At 44.8% G+C, this 19,927-nt stretch overlaps 1 protein-coding gene across 1 annotated transcript; it reads right to left on the bottom strand.

Moving 5' to 3' along the window:
* On the bottom strand, nucleotides 1-15,466 carry ankrd33ba (ankyrin repeat domain 33ba). Its single transcript, XM_014157179.2, has 6 exons — nucleotides 14,092-15,466; nucleotides 2,442-2,571; nucleotides 2,142-2,282; nucleotides 1,805-1,946; nucleotides 1,164-1,362; nucleotides 1-1,004 (listed from the first exon to the last, which is right to left on the bottom strand). Exons 1-6 carry the CDS (start codon nucleotides 14,512-14,514, stop codon nucleotides 453-455), a joined length of 1,587 nt encoding a protein of 528 aa, XP_014012654.1. The 5' UTR covers nucleotides 14,515-15,466; the 3' UTR covers nucleotides 1-452.
* Nucleotides 15,467-19,927: the final 4,461 nt, after the last annotated feature.

Below are 19,927 nucleotides of genomic sequence, written 5' to 3'. Positions count from 1 at the left end.
AAATAAACTATTATTGCTCAGACAAATGCCATTGCTTATAAAATAAAGCTTATCTTATGTTTAGCTTTGGCGATAAATCAGTTTGACATGCTGGTAGGCTTACTCAAAGGTTATAGGCTACGCAATATTGTAACCCTTCTTATTTGTCCCATTCAAACCCTTCCCCGACACTTATTGTGTCATAATTGTAGGCAATAAAGTTTCAATTTGTGATGTGTCAGATATATCAGTGAAACATTATCTGTACTCAGTCAGGTCATATGGGTTTGTAACCTGGGTAAGTGCCAGGTAATACAGAAATCACTTTTAACTTTTTACTCCAAAGAAAGCGAAATAAATACGAAAATAAGTTAACATCAAACATTTCAAGTATCCAACCCCCTCTGAACACTATCTACTGACCTGGCAACAGTGGAGGAAAGGGTGGAGTGACATCATTTCCTCCTGTGGTGTCATTTCCTCTTCCCGACAGCCAGGTGCCGTCTCGTGGCCACCTCCACCCTCCTCCTCTCCGCCTCCTCCACTCTCTTCCTCTCCTCCTTCAGTTCTTTATACCTCCACTTTGGGAGCTGCAGGAAGTTGCCCCCACCATCTTTAAAGCTGCTCTTCCTGCGGACTCTCTCAGGTTCATAGGTTGGCGTTGGGGCCTTAGTGATTCTCACCTTGGGAATGGACAGCCCTGGCCGTACACTACTACGCCTCACCATACCCAGGGGCAGCAGGCTAGCTCTACGCAGGGCCACCGAGGAAAGGGCCCCAGACCCAGACACCGTACCCAGGTTAGGGTTAGTCGTGGTGGGGCTTTTGTTCTGCGGCGGGAGGCTGGACCGCCGGTCCTTTGGAGGTTTAGGCACCAGAGTGACCCGTGAATTCTGGAAGAGTTTGCGGTGGTCGTCGAGCCTCTCAGGGTTCAGGGTTTTCAGTTCTTTGGCCCGTTGGCGTCGGAGGATCTCTGGGACGGAGTAGCGACGTTTACCCACGCAGGGCGGGCTTGACGGACACACCTAGACAGTAAGAACAAACAGGTATACATGAGGAGGGGGAGGGAGCAATGAGAACATAAAGCCAGAGAGAGAGAGACAAAGACAGAGAGAATGGTTCAATAGAAGAAAGTGAAAAAGATGAAGAGAGGAAGGAAGACGAAACAGAAGTTTCTAACTCACGGTGGAACACGCCACCACCACAAAGGGGCTCCCTAGGGCTGTTGTCACGGTGACTAGGTGATCTAAGACTCCTTCGTCGTCAGGCTCTGTGATGTTAGCGAATGTCAGAGCGTTCCGTATGGTGTCTGATATACGCTGCATACACCCTCGAGGCTCCCGGGCCTTAGATACTAGAGAAGCCAGCTGAGGCCACTCTGGACTGGAAAATAATACAATTACATGAATATAATGACTTAGCTAGTAATAGTGGTAGTACTGTATGTACTGTATGAAGTATGTCTAGCTACACACAGCCCCCGGGGCATTAGCTATTAGAGAAACCAGCTGGGGCCACTCTGGCCCATAACAATAATATCAGATTAGGAAATAGTACGATTTGAAGAATAACAATATTCAATTATATCGATGACATTATATAATGATAATATGAATCATCACCAACATCCTCATCACCATCATTATTATCATCTCAACACCATTACCATCATTATCATCCTCATCACCATCATTATTATCATCCTCACCACCATTACCATCATTATCATCCTCATCACCATCATTATCATCCTTGCCACCATTACCATCATTATCATCCTCACCACCACCACCATCATCAACATTACTCATAAAGTTGAGTCTACCTGTAAGTGTCACACAGTTGATAAGGACAGGGTCGGGACTGGAGGCGTGTCATGGCCCAGGCGGTATCGTAGCGTCCCGTGAAGAGCGCCCACTCTCTGGAGGTCAGCTTACGACCAAAGTCTCTCGTCTCCATGTCAGCTCCTTAAAGAGGAGAGAGGAGGAAAAGGAAAGGCATGAGAAGAAAAATGTATGACAACATCCTGAAGATATCACCCTACTGGTGGTAGGAGATGTTATTCATGCTAGAAGTTACTGTTTGAGGTTAAATATTGAAATTCTGTATAAATTATGAAATATAAGTGAAAGTAATTTATTTGTGTCCATCTGTGTAAGTACCTGCTAGCATCAGGGCTCGTACACACTCCACCTTGCCCTGCATAGCAGCCTTCATCAGAGCAGTGAAGCCATGGTAGTTCCTCCTCTCTATGTCCAGACCAGGGAAGTAGTTCAACAGGTAGTTACTGATCATTATGTGACCTGGAGGGAAAGGAGGGGAATGAGGGGAATGAGGGAAAGAGAGAGAGATAAAGAGAGGGCTGTGAACCTTTTTGAAGTGTGTGTGTGCGTGCATGCCGGTGAGTGTGTAGGCGTGTGTATGGGTCTATGGGTTTATGTGTGTGTGTGTGTGTGTCCTACCTGCCTGGGCAGCGGTGATGAGGGCAGTGTTCCCCTCCTTGTCCTGCCAGTTGACATCCAGGTGAGAACACTGGGCCAACGCTATGACAACATCAACGTAACCCTGGTAACACGCCACCATCAGCCCCGTCTGAGGGAGAGCGAGAGAGAGAAAGAGTGAGAGATGGGGAGAGAGAGGGGGGAGAGAAAGAGATAGAGATGGGGAGAGAGAGGGGGGAGCGAGGGCGAGAGATGGGGAGAGATAGATAGAGAGAGAGGGGGGAAGAGCGAGAGAGAGAGAGATGGGGAGAGAGAGAGTTATTTCACTTTTGTTTATTATCCACTTCATTGAATTGAGAGAGAGAGAGAGAGAGAGAGAGAGAGAGAGACTGTTTAGTAGGTTACCTCAGATACGGGAAACACAAGTGTCTCACTGTTCTGTCTTCTACTAAATACAGCTCTGTTTCACCCTCCTACCCTCTCTACCTGTAGCACTGAGGTGACTACTCCTGTTCAGAGAGAGAGAGAGAGAGAGAAAGAGATCTGTGTGTGTGTTTGAGCCTCCATGTCTGTCTGCAAGTGAAAGTTAGTTGATGAACAGGCCCATCTAGTTGACAGAACCAAAATCCACCAAACACTATGAGATGTATGAAGATGGCTGAATGAGAAGCTCAGTTCTGATGACTAACTGGGAAACATATGATATCTGAGCCAGTGTCGTGGAGGTTAGACGACAACAGGAGGCCTGTACGTATGGTCCAAAACCAATATCATTCAGTAAATATGTTTTGTTTGCTATTAAAACAGAACTTTGATCCTAGTGGAAAATTCCTATCGCTTTTCTGATGTGCTGTGTTTTTGGAATGCCAGTGCAACGTGTGTGTGTGTGTGTGTGTGTGTGTGTGTGTGTGTGTGTGTGTGTGTACACAGCTTGGAATCTCCTGTAAATGTCCCAGTGTTTTCCGGAAGGCCAACACTTCATCAGCCAAAACAAGCAACTTTACTGCCAGAGGGAGAGAGAGGAGGAGAGGGGGAAAGGAGAGAGAGAGAGATGAGAGGAGACAGAGAAATGAAAAAGGATAGGAGAGTTATTAGACATAAAGGACAACACCATAGAGACAGCAAACTTGGGCTATTCTTTCTAGTGGGTCAATTAGTGAAATTGATATATTAGACAACAGTAGAAAAGATGACCAGGAGGAGTACAGCTCAGTTAAGAGTGTTAATCCTGACTGAGATGGAGTGTGTGCTAGCCTGTATTAACCTGCAGTCAAAGTTAATGAGAGGTGATGGATTAAAGCAACAGGTTGTGTGTGTGTGTGTGTGTGTGTGTGTGTGTGTGTGTGTGTGTGTGTGTGTGTGTGTGTGTGTGTGTGTGTGTGTATTAAGCTAGCAGTATTGTTAACGGGAGTTGAAGGTTCAAAGTCATTGGCTGTTAAGTGTGTAGTGTGTGTGTGTACAGGCTGTCAGAGTGGCTTTAACAAGCTTGGGAAACAAACTCTTCTACTCTGTGCCTCTATGTCTATATCTTAACTGATTGCGCAACACACGTGTTTGTCTGTCCTTTCTTTCTAGCTAGTAGAGTGTGAATGACCACACACACACACACACACACACACACACACACACACAGAGAGAGAGACAAGCCTATCGAGAGAACAGAAATACCACCAGACACTCAGCAGGCTAAACGCCGACTGAAATAATCAGTCTGAGGTACTTCCAGGGAAAGACTCTGTGTGTGTGTGTGTGTGTGTGTGTGTGTGTGTGTGTGTGTGTGTGTGTGTGTGTGTGTGTGTGTGTGTGTGTGTGTGTGTGTGTGTTTGACTTAAGTGATTTGTGTGGTGTATAATCAGGAATTCCTGGAAAAACTCAAAGTCAGACAATGGATGTGTGTGTGAAAAATTGCCTTTTCACATACCGTACCTCACCATAAAAATAGCTGCGCTGAAGTTTTTCATTTTTTAAATATAGAGTAAAAGTGCAGGCTTGTTGTTAAACCATTATTCTTAAGGGTAGATGAACTTCTTTGTCCTCCCTAAATCCTAATCTGTTCTGTAGTGGATTGAGGTTGACCCCAGCCCAAGCACTATGTTCTGCATAACTGCTTCAAAACTATCTGAAATGTTTCAATTTCTCCAGTTTCAAATACAATATATATAAAAATACATGTATTTTCACTTGAAACTGTTATGAATTAAAATAATTAAATGTTTGTGAAAAAGTTCCATTCATGTGTATGATGTCATTATATGAAATGCGTAGAATTCAAGGTTGTTGAATTATGTTTTACATTCTGTAAGATTTGGCTATACTTGTTAGCAACAGCCCACATTCTTCATCCACAGAACAAATTCAACATCTAAATTGACTATTTTCAAAGATATGTGTTGATTAAAAGACAGCATTCTGGACATGTTTTGCATAGATCAATGTCTGCATCCCAACCCTGTTGTGGAAACATGAAGTCTATTCCCTGTGGTAAACCCTAATTTTTACACAAGTGACATGTTGTAGCTATTTTTAGGATGGATAACATCTATTTGACGAGCAGCGGTTGAAACTAAATGTCTAAGAATACATTTCCTAGAACACAAAAGGACTTGTGGGCATAAGACCAAGACAGCAGGTTGATTAATAGGTGAAGGTCTTTAAGGTCAATAGGGTCACTGAGTGAAACTACTCCGCTCTCAGCCCCACAGGTACAAACACAATCACAGGATGCTGAGAGAGCGAGAGAGAGAGAGAGAGATCTGGGAATATAGAAAGACAGGAATAGAAAGGCTTAGCCACAGAGAGAGAGAGAGAGAGAGAGAGATCTCTCTATCTGGGAATATAGAAAGACAGGAATAGAAAGGCTTAGCCCTATGAGAGAGAGAGAGAGAGAGAGAGAGAGAGAGAGAGAGAGATACCCTACACAGCCCCAGGACAGCAACACAATTAGACCCAACCAAATCATGAGAAAACAAAAAGATAATTACTTGACACATTGGAAAGAATGAACAAAAAAACAGAGCAAACTAGAATGCTATTTGGCCCTAAACAGAGAGTACACATTGGCAGAATACCTGACCACTGTGACTGACCCAAACTTAAGGAAAGCTTTGACTATGTACAGACTCAGTGGGCATAGCCTTGCTATTGAGAAAGGCCGCCGTAGGCAGACCTGGCTCTCAAGAGAAGACAGGCTATGTGCACACTGCCCACAAAATGAGGTGGAAACTGAGCTGCACTTCCTAACCTCCTGCCCAATGTATGACCATATTAGAGACACATATTTCCCTCTGATTACACAGATCCACAAAGAATTCGAAAACAAACCCGATTTTGATCAACTCCCATATCTACTGGGTGAAATACCAGTGTGCCATCACTGCAGCAAGATTTGTGACCTGTTGCCACAAGAAAAGGTCAACCAGTGAAGAACAAACACCATTGTAAATACAACCCATATTTATGCTTATTTATTTTCCCTTTTGTACTTTAACCATTCGTACATCGTTAAAACACTTATATATATATATATATATATATACATACTATTACATTTATAATGTCTTTATTCTTTTGGAACTTTTGTGAGTGTAATGTGAGTGTAATGCTCCGTTGTCCTGAGTCTGCACAACTCTGCCAGGACCTAGGATCAAGGGAGACACTAAAGTGTTTTAGTACTATATCTCTTGACACAATGATTAAAATAATCATGGCCTCTAAACCTTCAAGCTGCATACTGGACCCTATTCCAACTAAACTACTGAAAGAGCTGCTTTCTGTGCTTGGCCCTCCTATGTTGAACATAATAACGGCTCTCTATCCACCGGATGTGTACCAAACTCACTAAATGTGGCAGTAATAAAGCCTCTCTTGAAAAAGCCAAATCTTGACCCAGAAATTATAAAAAACTATCGGCCTATATCGAATCTTCCATTCCTCTCAAAAAATGTAGAAAAAGCTGTTGCGCAGCAACTCACTGCCTTCCTGAAGACAAACAATGTATACGAAACGCTTCAGTCTGGTTTTAGACTCCATCATAGCACTGAGACTGCACTTGTGAAGGTGGTAAATTACGTTTTATTGGTGTCAGACCGAGGCTCTGCATCTGTCCTCGTGCTCCTAGATCTTAGTGCCGCTTTTGATACCATCGATCACCACATTCTTTTGGAGAGATTGGAAACCCAAATTGGTCTACATGGACAAGTTCTGGACTGGTTTAGATCTTATCTGTCGGAAAGATATCAGTTTGTCTCTGTGAATGGCTTGTCCTCTGACAAATCAACTGTAAATTTCGATGTTCCTCAAGGTTCCGTTTTAGGACCACTATTGTTTTCACTATATATTTTACCTCTTGGGGATGTCATTCGAAAACATAATGTTAAATTTCACTGCTATGCGGATGACACACAGCTGTACATTTCAATGAAACATGGTGAAGCCCCAAAATTGCCCTCGCTAGAAGCCTGTGTCTCAGACATAAGGAAGTGAATGGCTGCAAACTTTCTACTTTTAAACTCGGACAAAACAGAGATGCTTGTTCTAGGTCCCAAGAAACAAAGAGATCTTCTGTTGAATCTGACAATTCATCTGGATGGTTGTACAGTCGTCTCAAATAAAACTGTGAAGGACCTCGGCGTTACTCTGGACCCTGATCTCTCTTTTGAAGAACATATCAAGACTGTTTCAAGGACAGCTTTTTTCCATCTACGTAACATTGCAAAAATCAGAAACTTTCTGTCCAAAAATGACGCAGAAAAATTAATCCATGCCTTTGTTACTTCTAGGTTGGACTACTGCAATGCTCTACTTTCCGGCTACCCGGATAAAGCACTAAATAAACTTCAGTTAGTGCTAAATACGGCTGCTAGAATCCTGACTAGAACCAAAAAATTTGATCATATTACTCCAGTGCTAGCCTCCCTACACTGGCTTCCTGTTAAGGCAAGGGCTGATTTCAAGGTTTTACTGCTAACCTACAAAGCATTACATGGGCTTGCTCCTACCTATCTTTCCGATTTGGTCCTGCCGTACATACCTACACGTACACTACGGTCACAAGACGCGGGCCTCCTTAATGTCCCTAGAATTTCTAAGCAAACAGCTGGAGGCAGGGCTTTCTCCTATAGAGTTCCATTTTTATGGAATAGTCTGCCTACCCATGTGAGAGACGCAGACTCAGTCTCAACCTTTAAGTCTTTACTGAAGACTTATCTCTTCAGTAGGTCCTATGATTAAGTGTAGTCTGGCCCAGGGGTGTAAAGGTGAACGGAAAGGCTGGAGCAATGAACCGCCCTTGCTGTCTCTGCCTGGCCGGTTCCCCTCTCTCCACTGGGATTCTCTGCCTCTACCCCTATTACAGGGGCTGAGTCACTGGCTTACTGGTGTTCTTCCATGCCGTCCCTGGGAGGGGTGCGTCACCTGAGTGGGTTGAGTCACTGACGTGGTCTTCCTGTCTGGGTTGGCGCCCCCCCTTGGGTTGTGCCGTGGCGGAGATCTTTGTGGGCTATACTCGGCCTTGTCTCGGGATGGTTAGTTGGTGGTTGGAGATATTCCTCCAGTGGTGTGGGGGCTGTGCTTTGGCAACGTGGGTGGGGTTATATCCTACCTGTTTGGCCCTGTCCGGGGCTTTCATCGGATGGGGCCACAGTGTCCCCTGACCCCTCCTGTCTCGGCCTCCAGTATTTATGCTGCAGTAGTTTATGTGTCGGGGGGCTAGGGTCAGTCTGTCACATCTGGAGTATTTCTCTTGTCTTTTTTGGTGTCCTGTGTGAATTTAAATATGCTCTCTCTAATTCTCTCTTTCTCTCTTTCTTTCTCTCTCTCGGAGGACCTGAGACCTAGGACCATGCCTCAGGACTACCTGGCTTGATGACTCCTTGCTGTCCCCAGTCCACCTGGCCGTGCTGCTGCTCCAGTTCCAACTGTTCTGCCTGCGGCTATGGAACCCTGACCTGTTCACCGGACGTGCTACCTGTCCCAGACCTGCTGTTTTCAACTCTCTAGAAACAGCAGGAGCGGTAGAGACACTCTCAAAGATCGGCTATGAAAAAGCCAACTGACACTTACTCTTGTGTTACTGACTTGTTGCACCCTCAACAACTACTATGATTATTATTATTTGACCATACTGGTCATTTATGAACATTTGAACATCTTGGCCATGTGCTGTTATAATCTCCACCTGGCACAGCCAGAAGAGGACTGGCCACCCGTCATAGCCTGGTTCCACTCTAGGTTTCTTCCTAGGTTTTGGCCTTTCTAGGGAGTTTTTCCTAGCCACCGTGCTTCTACACCTGCATTGCTTGCTGTTTGGGGTTTTAGGCTGGGTTTCTGTACAGCACTTTGAGATATCAGCTTATGTAAGAAGGGCTATATAAATACATTTGATTTGATTTAATGTTTACGGTTCATTTCTATTGTTTATTTCACTTTCGTATATTATCTACTTCACTTGCTTTGGCAATGTTAACATATGTTTCCCATGCATATATTTCCCATGCCAATAAAGCCCTTTGAATTGAATTGAGAGAGAGTCACAGAGTCAGTGAAAGGACAGTAAACTCTGACAGTAGACCTTGTTATGTCTCATTTCTTTGAGAGAGAGAGAGAGAGCAGGGAAGAGAGAGAGACAGAGAGAGGGGGAGAGAGAGCAGGGGAGAGAGAGAGAGCAGGGGAGAGAGAGAGACAGGGAGAGAGAGAGAGCAGTAGAGAGAGAGACAGGAGAGAGAGAGAGAGAGAGAGAGAGAGAGAGCAGGAGAGAGAGAGAGAAAGGGAGAGAGAGAGAGAGCAGGAGAGAGAGAGCGAGAGCAGGAGAGAGAGAGACATCCACAGGTCACAGAGAGTGGTGTGTTTATGTTGAAGATATGTTCAAGTTTTAACAACGGCTACAAATAAATCAAGCTCATGAAAGAATACATGTGTTATGTTGACTGTAAATAAACAGCATTGTCCTGTTGTCCCTCCAGTTAATATGTAGGCTGAACATCCTCTCTAGAGTCAGATGTTATCTCTGTCATCAGGGTTGTGTCAGTCCAGAGGGTGACCTTTAACCCCCTAGACAGTTACTGTATGATACCATATTACTATACCATGTGCAGCCTGTTTATTGTGCTTTGTCTTTAGCTGGCCAGATCCCATTGTTTAATTTCATAACTTCTAAACTACAGCAATAGCAAACAGAATTATATGTGTGTAACTCATTTCTTTAATATTTCAGCAGTTTTAAAACATTAAACGTGTTTTTTTGGTGTGTATATTAGAGCCAGATAGTAGTTGATTGCGTCACGCTGGCCTCAGTGACACCAGAGGATATTAGATAGGACATGCATCACCCAGAGAGACACAAACCCAAAACAGAGCTTTGTTGACAGTTTGACAGAGAGCTACGGTTGTCATTCCTGATACAGCAGATAATTTCATGGATGAAAACATTGTCCCTTATTTCTATGGCTAAGCAAACTGAAAACATATCTCAAACCCTAACCTCTAATTCCTATTTTACTTTGGCACAACCATTGTGTTACAACTGAGAGTTTTTCTGCACAAACAAATAACACAAGCATTGTGTAGATATTTGTGCAGACATTCTCTCCATTGTATCACAGAAGCATCAGAACCATTTAACAACCTAAGTTTGACAGAAACATGAAGCCTGGTTTTACAGAACACGAGGCATGAGACAGGACTGTGTCCCAGTGTAATGAACAGCAGGTATGAGACAGGACTGTGTCCCAGTGTAATGAACAGCAGGCATGAGACAGGACTGTGTCCCAGTGTAATGAACAGCAGGCAGGAGACAGGACTGTGTCCCAGTGTAATGAACAGCAGGTAGGAGACAGGACTGTGTCCCAGTGTAATGAACAGCAGACAGGAGACAGGACAGTGTCCCAGTGTAATGAACAGCAGGTAGGAGACAGGACAGTGTCCCAGTGTAATGAACAGCAGACAGGAGACAGGACTGTGTCCCAGTGTAATGAACAGCAGACAGGAGACAGGACTGTGTCCCAGTGTAATGAACAGCAGACAGGAGACAGGACAGTGTCCCAGTGTAATGAACAGCAGACAGGAGACAGGACTGTGTCCCAGTGTAATGAACAGCAGACAGGAGACAGGACTGTGTCCCAGTGTAATGAACAGCAGACAGGAGACAGGACTGTGTCCCAGTGTAATGAACAGCAGACAGGAGACAGGACTGTGTCCCAGTGTAATGAACAGCAGACAGGAGACAGGACAGTGTCCCAGTGTAATGAACAGCAGACAGGAGACAGGACTGTGTCCCAGTGTAATGAACAGCAGACAGGAGACAGGACTGTGTCCCAGTGTAATGAACAGCAGGCAGGAGACAGGACTGTGTCCCAGTGTAATGAACAGCAGACAGGAGACAGGACTGTGTCCCAGTGTAATGAACAGCAGACAGGAGACAGGACTGTGTCCCAGTGTAATGAACAGCAGACAGGAGACAGGACAGTATCCCAGTGTAATGAACAGCAGACAGGAGACAGGACAGTGTCCCAGTGTAATGAACAGCAGACAGGAGACAGGACAGTGTCCCAGTGTAATGAACAGCAGACAGGAGACAGGACTGTGTCCCAGTGTAATGAACAGCAGACAGGAGACAGGACTGTGTCCCAGTGTAATGAACAGCAGACAGGAGACAGGACAGTGTCCCAGTGTAATGAACAGCAGACAGGAGACAGGACAGTGTCCCAGTGTAATGAACAGCAGACAGGAGACAGGACAGTGTCCCAGTGTAATGAACAGCAGACAGGAGACAGGACTGTGTCCCAGTGTAATGAACAGCAGACAGGAGACAGGACTGTGTCCCAGTGTAATGAACAGCAGACAGGAGACAGGACAGTGTCCCAGTGTAATGAACAGCAGACAGGAGACAGGACTGTGTCCCAGTGTAATGAACAGCAGACAGGAGACAGGACAGTGTCCCAGTGTAATGAACAGCAGACAGGAGACAGGACTGTGTCCCAGTGTAATGAACAGCAGACAGGAGACAGGACAGTGTCCCAGTGTAATGAACAGCAGACAGGAGACAGGACTGTGTCCCAGTGTAATGAACAGCAGACAGGAGACAGGACAGTGTCCCAGTGTAATGAACAGCAGACAGGAGACAGGACTGTGTCCCAGTGTAATGAACAGCAGACAGGAGACAGGACTGTGTCCCAGTGTAATGAACAGCAGACAGGAGACAGGACTGTGTCCCAGTGTAATGAACAGCAGACAGGAGACAGGACAGTGTCCCAGTGTAATGAACAGCAGGCAGGAGACAGGACTGTGTCCCAGTGTAATGAACAGCAGACAGGAGACAGGACTGTGTCCCAGTGTAATGAACAGCAGGCAGGAGACAGGACAGTGTCCCAGTGTAATGAACAGCAGGCAGGAGACAGGACAGTGTCCCAGTGTAATGAACACCAGGTAGGAGACAGGACTGTGTCCCAGTGTAATGAACAGCAGGTAGGAGACAGGACTGTGTCCCAGTGTAATGAACAGCAGACAGGAGACAGGACAGTGTCCCAGTGTAATGAACAGCAGGTAGGAGACAGGACTGTGTCCCAGTGTAATGAACAGCAGGCAGGAGACAGGACTGTGTCCCAGTGTAATGAACAGCAGGCAGGAGACAGGACAGTGTCCCAGTGTAATGAACAGCAGGTAGGAGACAGGACTGTGTCCCAGTGTAATGAACAGCAGGTAGGAGACAGGAGACAGGACTGTGTCCCAGTGTATTGAGTTTTATCATACACTCTTAAAACGAAGGACTGTCTTCCTCCCTCCATCTCTCTCTCTCTCTCTCTCTCTCTCCCAATTGAGGATATCCACATACATTTCTCTCCTCCTATTATCCCCATAATTATCATAAGAATTCCTCGACATGCAGCGTTGATGAGGAATGCAGGCACAAAGCCACCAACACACACTGAGAGCGTTGATGAGGAATGCTGCAGCATGGGGATAGATGAGTAGCAGTCCCAAGGCCAGGCAGTGAGAGACAGCCTGTCGGCATCATGACGTTACAATTCTGATGATGTAATTCACACTCTTCCTCCCTCAGGCCCTGTGACCTCATCATTGATTACACACAGAGAGAGGACTGCATGACCACTTCACTGTACAATCTGATAAAGGCTGATCCCGCGTACTGCCAGAACGAGTGAGTGAGTGTGTGTGCGTATGTTTATATTCACAGTGAGAACTAAACAACATACAGAGGCACGAATATTCAAAGGGGACTTGGTCTTTAGTGGCTTTGAGTGTCTATCAATTCAAATGAAGGGTCCAAATGGTGGTTCCTAACCAGTTCCTCTTAGGTCTCTGTGTTGTTGGAAAACATAGTGGTGTGTATCTGGTGATTCATACTGACACTGAAAACACCATGTGTCGTAATAATAATGCAAAACCACTTGGGAACCATTATGTATACACTAGATGGCTTATTGGGGATGCTGTGTTGAAGCCACGATGCCTCCATCTTGGCACTCCCTCACCAGTGTAAAAAATATTTTGGGTTATAATTTTTGGAGATTACTAATGATACTGTCCCCACTACCGCAACAACAAAAAAATATTAAATACATGTAATTTTGCCCTTGAAACATTTATTTGAAACACTGTAGAATTCCAGTCATTTCTATGGAGGACTACTCCTACTGGGGAGTGCCAATATGGCCGAACAGTGGCTTCAAAACCTCTCAATGGCCAATACATAGCATCAGCAATCCAGGGTTTATATATATCATTGGTACACAGCCACACCCAACTGACAGCATTCATTACCTGCTTGGTATTCCAGGTCTCTTTGCATTGTCAAATCAAACATACATTACTACTATGATATTTATAAAGCAGTTATTGACTTGTAATGGACAGCCTGTAGGCCTAAATGAGAACGCTCTTCTCATGAGACTCTGTAAAATTAGTACAGGCCCTTTAATTGACAGTGGGGAGATTCATATTAGAAATTCAGTAAGCAAACCTATATTACATTGATTCTCTCACAGGTACCCTGAATGCATCCACAAACAGTAAAACACAGACAGATAGATAAAGACACACACACAGTGCTGGTTGTTCTGCTGACTGTGGGAGACTCAGTGTTTTCCTGTTGCTGTAATTATGACTATCAGAACTTCAGGCCCCTCTCTCAAGACCCATAAATCCTGGGCAGACACATACGTGAAAGGAAATGAAACGAATATGAGATGTGGCTCTGGTTCTGATTCTACTGTCAAACAAACTACTTGAGCAACTCAGCTCAGCTTGGATGGGATGAATAGGTTTAACTTTGGGATATAATGTTAATCATGACTCTCAATGTTTAAATATCTGCTACAATGGCCAAGTTATGTGAAGAATCTGATTACTGTTGTCGTGGCTGACATGTTCTTAAAACTTCAAAAAATATATATCTTTAACCCCTCGACACACTGATATACATGAGCGAATACATAACTGTTGACGTACTTCAACAAATATACAACAGTTGAGCACTTTGACCATGCGTAATTACGCACAGGTGAGTTCACACCGTGTACAAGGCAGTGCCAAACGTCCTAATCTCCAAACCCACGACAGGAAGAGAAGCCACTGGATAGAAATGCATTAGAACAGAACACTTTCCGACCAAAAAATATTTGGCACAGAACATATGGGCACATTTAACCCGACTTACCCTGTTGTTTCTATCTGTCTCCCTCACCTCCTCTACCCTCACACCTTGTCGGATCATGATCCGGACTATCGTGGCGTTGTTGGTGCAGCACGCCTGGAAGAACGTCAGCGGCTCGGGACTCTGTGGAGAGGGGGTCCGCTCGTTGTCCGCGAACACATCGTCCGGTGGGTAAAACGAGTCGTCCGAAGCGATACTTTTACTGTCCGGTAATAACGAGAAATCGTCGTATTCCTCGTTCTCATCCCCCTCTGACTCGCAGGACCCGAGGTATGAGTCATCGTCTGATAAGGACGGCGATTCCTCATTAATGGTCGGATGGACCTGGGCGATGCCGCTGGTGCCTTTGGGGTTCTGCTGCTGCTGTTTGACTCGGGCCGTAGTAGAGGAGCCACCTCCATCTCTCTCATCTGTGATCAGCACCATCTAACCCCCTAGGTGGCTGTCCTCCTCAGGGGGGAAGCACGTGTGGATGTCGGGCGAAGAGCACTTGGACGTTTTTTCCAACATCAACGCGGAGTATGAGTTGAATTTTGCAAAGAGCCTGGACATGGAATGACAGTGAAGGTTTGGCAACTCGTTTTGATGTGATCTAACAGGCAAACTGCTGATCCTACTCCGTTGAGAAATATTCCCCAGATAATAGTCCAACTCCAGCATCCCATGTTCCGTGAGAAATTAACAGGAAATCATATCGCTTCGCTGTCCCTGGAATACCAACCTAAACTACACCGGGTTGTAGCATTCACCCGAAGTCAGAAGTTGATTGTTTTTGTTAATTTTATAAAACGCAGAACGTTTTTACATCACGTCAGTGAGAAAATGAAATGCCCGTGATTTAAAGTTCAATTCAACAGTCAAAATCCCCCTTTGCCGACACGAAGTAAACCGAGAGTTACGCCAACTCTTGTTATGTCATCATCAGTACGAAAAAAAATGTGTTCCTCATTAGGACAGAAAACAATAGACACGCAGTACCAGAAGTAAAAGAGCCACACTCATCCAGCTAACGGTTAGAGTAGAAAAACAGGCGCTCGATAAACTGTAGTCCCATAATCCGATTAGTTTCGTAGCCCACTGCCCCCTCCTCTCCATCGCTCTCCCCTCCCCTCCCTCATTTTGTTTTCGTTTTCGCAGATTAATTCCGCTCTGTCTGAAATGTTGACATCAGGAATACTTTGAGATTATCATTTTAGCTAAATGGGGGCAACCCTTTCATGAGACATTGGTCATTGTTAGAATGATTCATACTGCAAAAGAAAAAGCAAAACGTCTGTGTCATTCTGTGCCACAGTCATTCTGTGTTTTCAAATGTACAGAAAAAAAAATAACATTTTCTGTTTCTTGGATGATGTGAGATCTGGCAGGAAATCCCCCTACATTACCTTAGTTCTCACTGTGAATGACTCAGTCACTCAGTAAAACAGTTACAACAGTTCAACAGATATCCATCCTTGATTCAACCATGCAGCCACTTTTCACATTTTCACTCTTGCAGAACAAGCCAAGTTAAAGTAGGCCTAAACTGACTATTGATTCACTGACCCGTCCATGTTTAATATGGTCCCATCATCTCATGATGCCAATCCAAGACAGTGGTATTGTGCTTGTTAAATGGCCTGTGGATCTGTGCATCTGCTTGCTAGAGGGACTCTCCTCTCTCGGTGTATCTGACCCTAATCTGTCCCTGGCCCGGCCCCAACTGTCCTAGCTGCCCGAGGCCTATGCAGCCTCTAAGTCAGTCTGCAGTGTATCAGCCCATTGCTAATCAGATCCAACAGGAGTGAATGACAAGGCTGTTTAGTGTTCAGCAGGCCTGATCCTCCTGATGTAGTCAAAGGCCTGATGCACACATCCAGTGGTCCTGGCTGCAGTTTCTTTGTGTGCGCGACAGAGACAATGAACAAGAATCTGCCTGGTTCCTGCCATATAACTTCATATGTGGCAATTCATCTATCCCTCTGTGATTCTGACCCACCTGATCTCATCTTGACTTGTGAGCCGCACCTGGAATCCCCAGCCAGCCAATCAGAGTAGAACTCCTGGGGGGGGTAAAGGACAGGTAAACGTCTGTCCCGAGCCCATGTTCTGAGGGTCACAGGCAGGTGTATGACAGTCACAGAGAGAAGGGGTGTGACTCAACAGATCAGCACCCGGAACTTTACGCCTAAGCATTTTCTGTGGGCCCGTGTCAATGCTCTATAGATGCTAATCATCAGTATATATATATATATATATATCATTTTTTCCCACGAAGATCTGCCATTATAAGTAGATAAACTGACAACGAATATCTCATACTGCCTATATTCTTCATCTATGTCAGTATTCCTCAACACAACAACAGTATCTTACCTGGGATTTAAACATGTCTATACATGCACTCTCTACCTACAGACCTCTCAATTCATTTCTTTAAAACACAGAGCCTACACAACACCTTAAAGCCATAGATCCACCCAAAGTTGTTTTCAGCCATCAAAAGTGGTTCTACTTTGGAGGTCGGAAAATGTCTGTAAAAAAAGATGTACATATATTTCTGAGGTGAAGTATCCCTTTAACAAGCCATCCCCTCACCTGGAATACCCTATGCTGCAGTGTACAAAACACCCTGGCCTCTGTGTGGGTTTGAGTACACCGTGTGTGTGTGTTTATACAGGTCTCTGAGTTGTTTCCCCTTTTCCCATAAAGCACCAATCTGCTGCGTATTAATAGGTTGATTAGTAGCTCTTTGACTGACAGGTATAAGTTAATTGGCCAGAGCAGAGAACACCAGGTAGACACTAAAGGAGGGAGGGAGAAAGCAAAGGAATGAGAGAGATAGGTGGAGTGTGTTTACTACTTCCAATAGCATTTATTCAGCCTTCTGAGTGGCAATTAACAAATTCTAATCACAGAGCACATCCCCTTCATTAACACGACGCATGCGTGCGTATTTGTCGGACTGTGTGTGTGTACCATTTATTAAAATATGGGACATGGAAACAGATACATAAGATGGGACATGGATACAGATACACACATACAGAATGAACCAGTTCATAACAGCCATACAGTCAAATCATAGTACATGATTATAGACAGGCAATAGACAGACAGGTCTTTGAATGAGGCCTCTGGATATGAAAGCCATCTGTCCTGTGTCCTACTCAGTGCAGTCTGTTGGTCTAGAAAACGGCATGTCCACAATACAGAGACCAGTATAATTCAAGACAACATACAAAGTCAGGGAAAATGGGATACTGCTTTTGGAGGCAGTATATGTCATCAATTCCAACGCTCTTTGAATGGAGGATGATGACAGAAAAGCAGGAATTCCTGATTTCAGAAAAAAATGACATTTCAGGAAAAATCCCATCCCTGAAGTCAGCTGGCTTCACCATTCCTCCTTGGCAAAACAAAGAAAATTAGTTGCTGTAGAGGAGAGACCCTACTGTATTGTTAGCTGTGACCTACCCTGACAGCATGTTGTCAGTGGACAAAAGTTGTTTTCTTCCCTCCCTCCCTTCGGGTCCAACTCTTTCTTTGTTGCCATCTTCTCTTTCTCTCCTGTTCCATCTCCCAAGTTACTCCCTCTCCTCACTGAGGGCTTTGTGTTCTCTCTGGCCTTGGCCCCTCGTTTCCTTTGTTTCCTTCCTTCCTACTTACTATTCTGTGATAGCTTCACCTCCCTAGAAATGTTATTTCCCAGGGACAGGCTGCTGTAAAGTAGAGGCTGCTGTGGTGCAACAAATTCTTCTCCAGGACCCCAGCCCACGAACTCTACAAAGCTACACACTGAGACTATAACTGAGGTCTATGGTGTCTTGTGCACAAGCTTCAGTCGTGAGCTACCTAAGGAACAATAAAGAGACCAGGTCCCATATCCACACAGCATCTCAGAGTATGAGTGCTGATCCAGGATCAGTCTTGCCTTTTTAGATCAAAATGAATACGATTATATGGACAGATCCTAGAAGAGATCACAGCATAAAAGGAATCATTTAAACAAAATGTTAAAAACCTGGTCACGAAAAAACATATACAACTTCCCATGGCCCCCAGACTAGATGGGGGTTAGTTAGAAAAGGAGGGGTGCTGATGAGCCCCCTTCCTGACCCCTCTAGCCTGCTGCTAAACAGTCCCGAAACATAAAATCCCCCTGATCTTATTTCCTGACCTGGCTTGTAACTTAGCTGGATCACTCCACACTCACAGCATGGAAACCTCATGTTTTATACCTGTACCATCCAGGGTTACACTCTACTGCTGTTTAGTACCGATACTATTGTGTAATATGGTTACATCCCTTCATTTGGGAAGATAAAGAGGAAAACCCTACTTTCCTCAACTTTGTCCTACCTATGCTAGCGTGTGTGTGTGTGTGTGTGAGAGACTTATGTTTGTGTTTGTAAACTTGTTCTCTGAGGGTGTGTGTGTTTGTGTAAGTGTTCACTGTCAGAGGTTTGTGTGTGTGTGTGTGTGTGTACTCTGCGAGAGTTGCAGTGTGTGTGTGTTAGGGATTAAGAGATTCCCTAGCAGTGAGTTGTCTGCTCTTTCAGGTTTGGCATCATGCTGCAGTCTGTCTCACAGCACTCAGCCCTCACATCAACAGCCTCAAGGGGTGTGTGTTCCCTGTGAGATTTGCAGCGTATGACTTTGGCACCATGATGTGGTGTGTCTATAAGCAGCACACTTACCCAAACCTCTCCATAACCCAGCATCTGGAGGTCAGAACCACAGATATAGAACCAGATTACCCAATCCCCAAATCCTAAACCTTAACTAATAGGGGTAACCTTTACCAAGACCGTTTTCTGCTCCCTGACTCCATCACTGCCAAGAGCCAATTCGATCAAAGGACTCCTTTACCTAAAACAGCCAGCAGCCAATTAAATCACAGGATTGCCTAACCAATTTCTGCAAGAAGCCAATCAGATTACAGAGCTCATCAAGCGCTGCCAGGAGCAATTCAGATCACAGGGCTTATTAAGCAGCGCTGCCAACAGCCAATGGGATGACAGGGTGTTGTGAGGTAAAGGAGTTTATTACATTACCATCAGTGACAGGCTAGCCAGGGAACTAGATTAACCCAGTGAAACCCTGGCAGATTCAAGAAACACTTTGTCTGGCATGAAACCCCCACTGTAATACAGTGGCTTGCGAAAGAACCCCTTGGCATTTTTCCTATTTTGTTGCCTTACAACTTGGAATTAAAATAGATTTTGGGGGGTTGTATCATTTGATTTACACAACATGCCTACCACTTTGAAGATGCAAAATATTTATTATTGTGTAACACAAGAAATAAGACAAAAAAACAGAAAACTTGAGCGTGCATAACTATTCACCCCCCCCCCCCCAAAGTCAATACTTTGTAGAGCCACCCTTTTCAGCAATTACAGCTGCAAGTCTCTTGGGGTATGTCTCTATAACCTTGGCACAACTAGCCACTGGGATTTTTGCCCATTCTTCAAGGCAAAACTGCTCCAGCTCCTTCAAGTTGGATGGGTTCCGCTGGTGTACAGCAATCTTTAAGTCATACCACAGATTCTCAATTGGATTGAGGTCTGGGCTTTGACTAGGCCATTCCAAGACATTTAAATGTTTCCCCTTAAACCACTCGAGTGTTGCTTTAGCAGTATGCTTAGGGTCATTTCCTGCTGGAAGGTGAACCTCCGTCCCAGTCTCAAATCTCTTGAAGACAAACATGTTTCCCTCAAGAATTTCCCTGTATTTAGGACCATCCATCATTCCTTCAATTCTGACCAGTTTCCCAGTCGATGAAAAACATACCACCATGCTTCACTGTGGGGATGGTGTTCTCGGGGTGATGAGGTGTTGGGTTTGCGCCAGACAT

This window comes from Salmo salar, chromosome ssa19 (genome assembly GCF_905237065.1).
Source record: "Salmo salar chromosome ssa19, Ssal_v3.1, whole genome shotgun sequence".
Taxonomy (NCBI): Eukaryota; Metazoa; Chordata; class Actinopteri; order Salmoniformes; family Salmonidae; genus Salmo; species Salmo salar.
The sequence above is the reverse complement of the archived record's forward strand: the minus strand, read 5'-3'. Positions and strand labels throughout refer to the sequence as shown.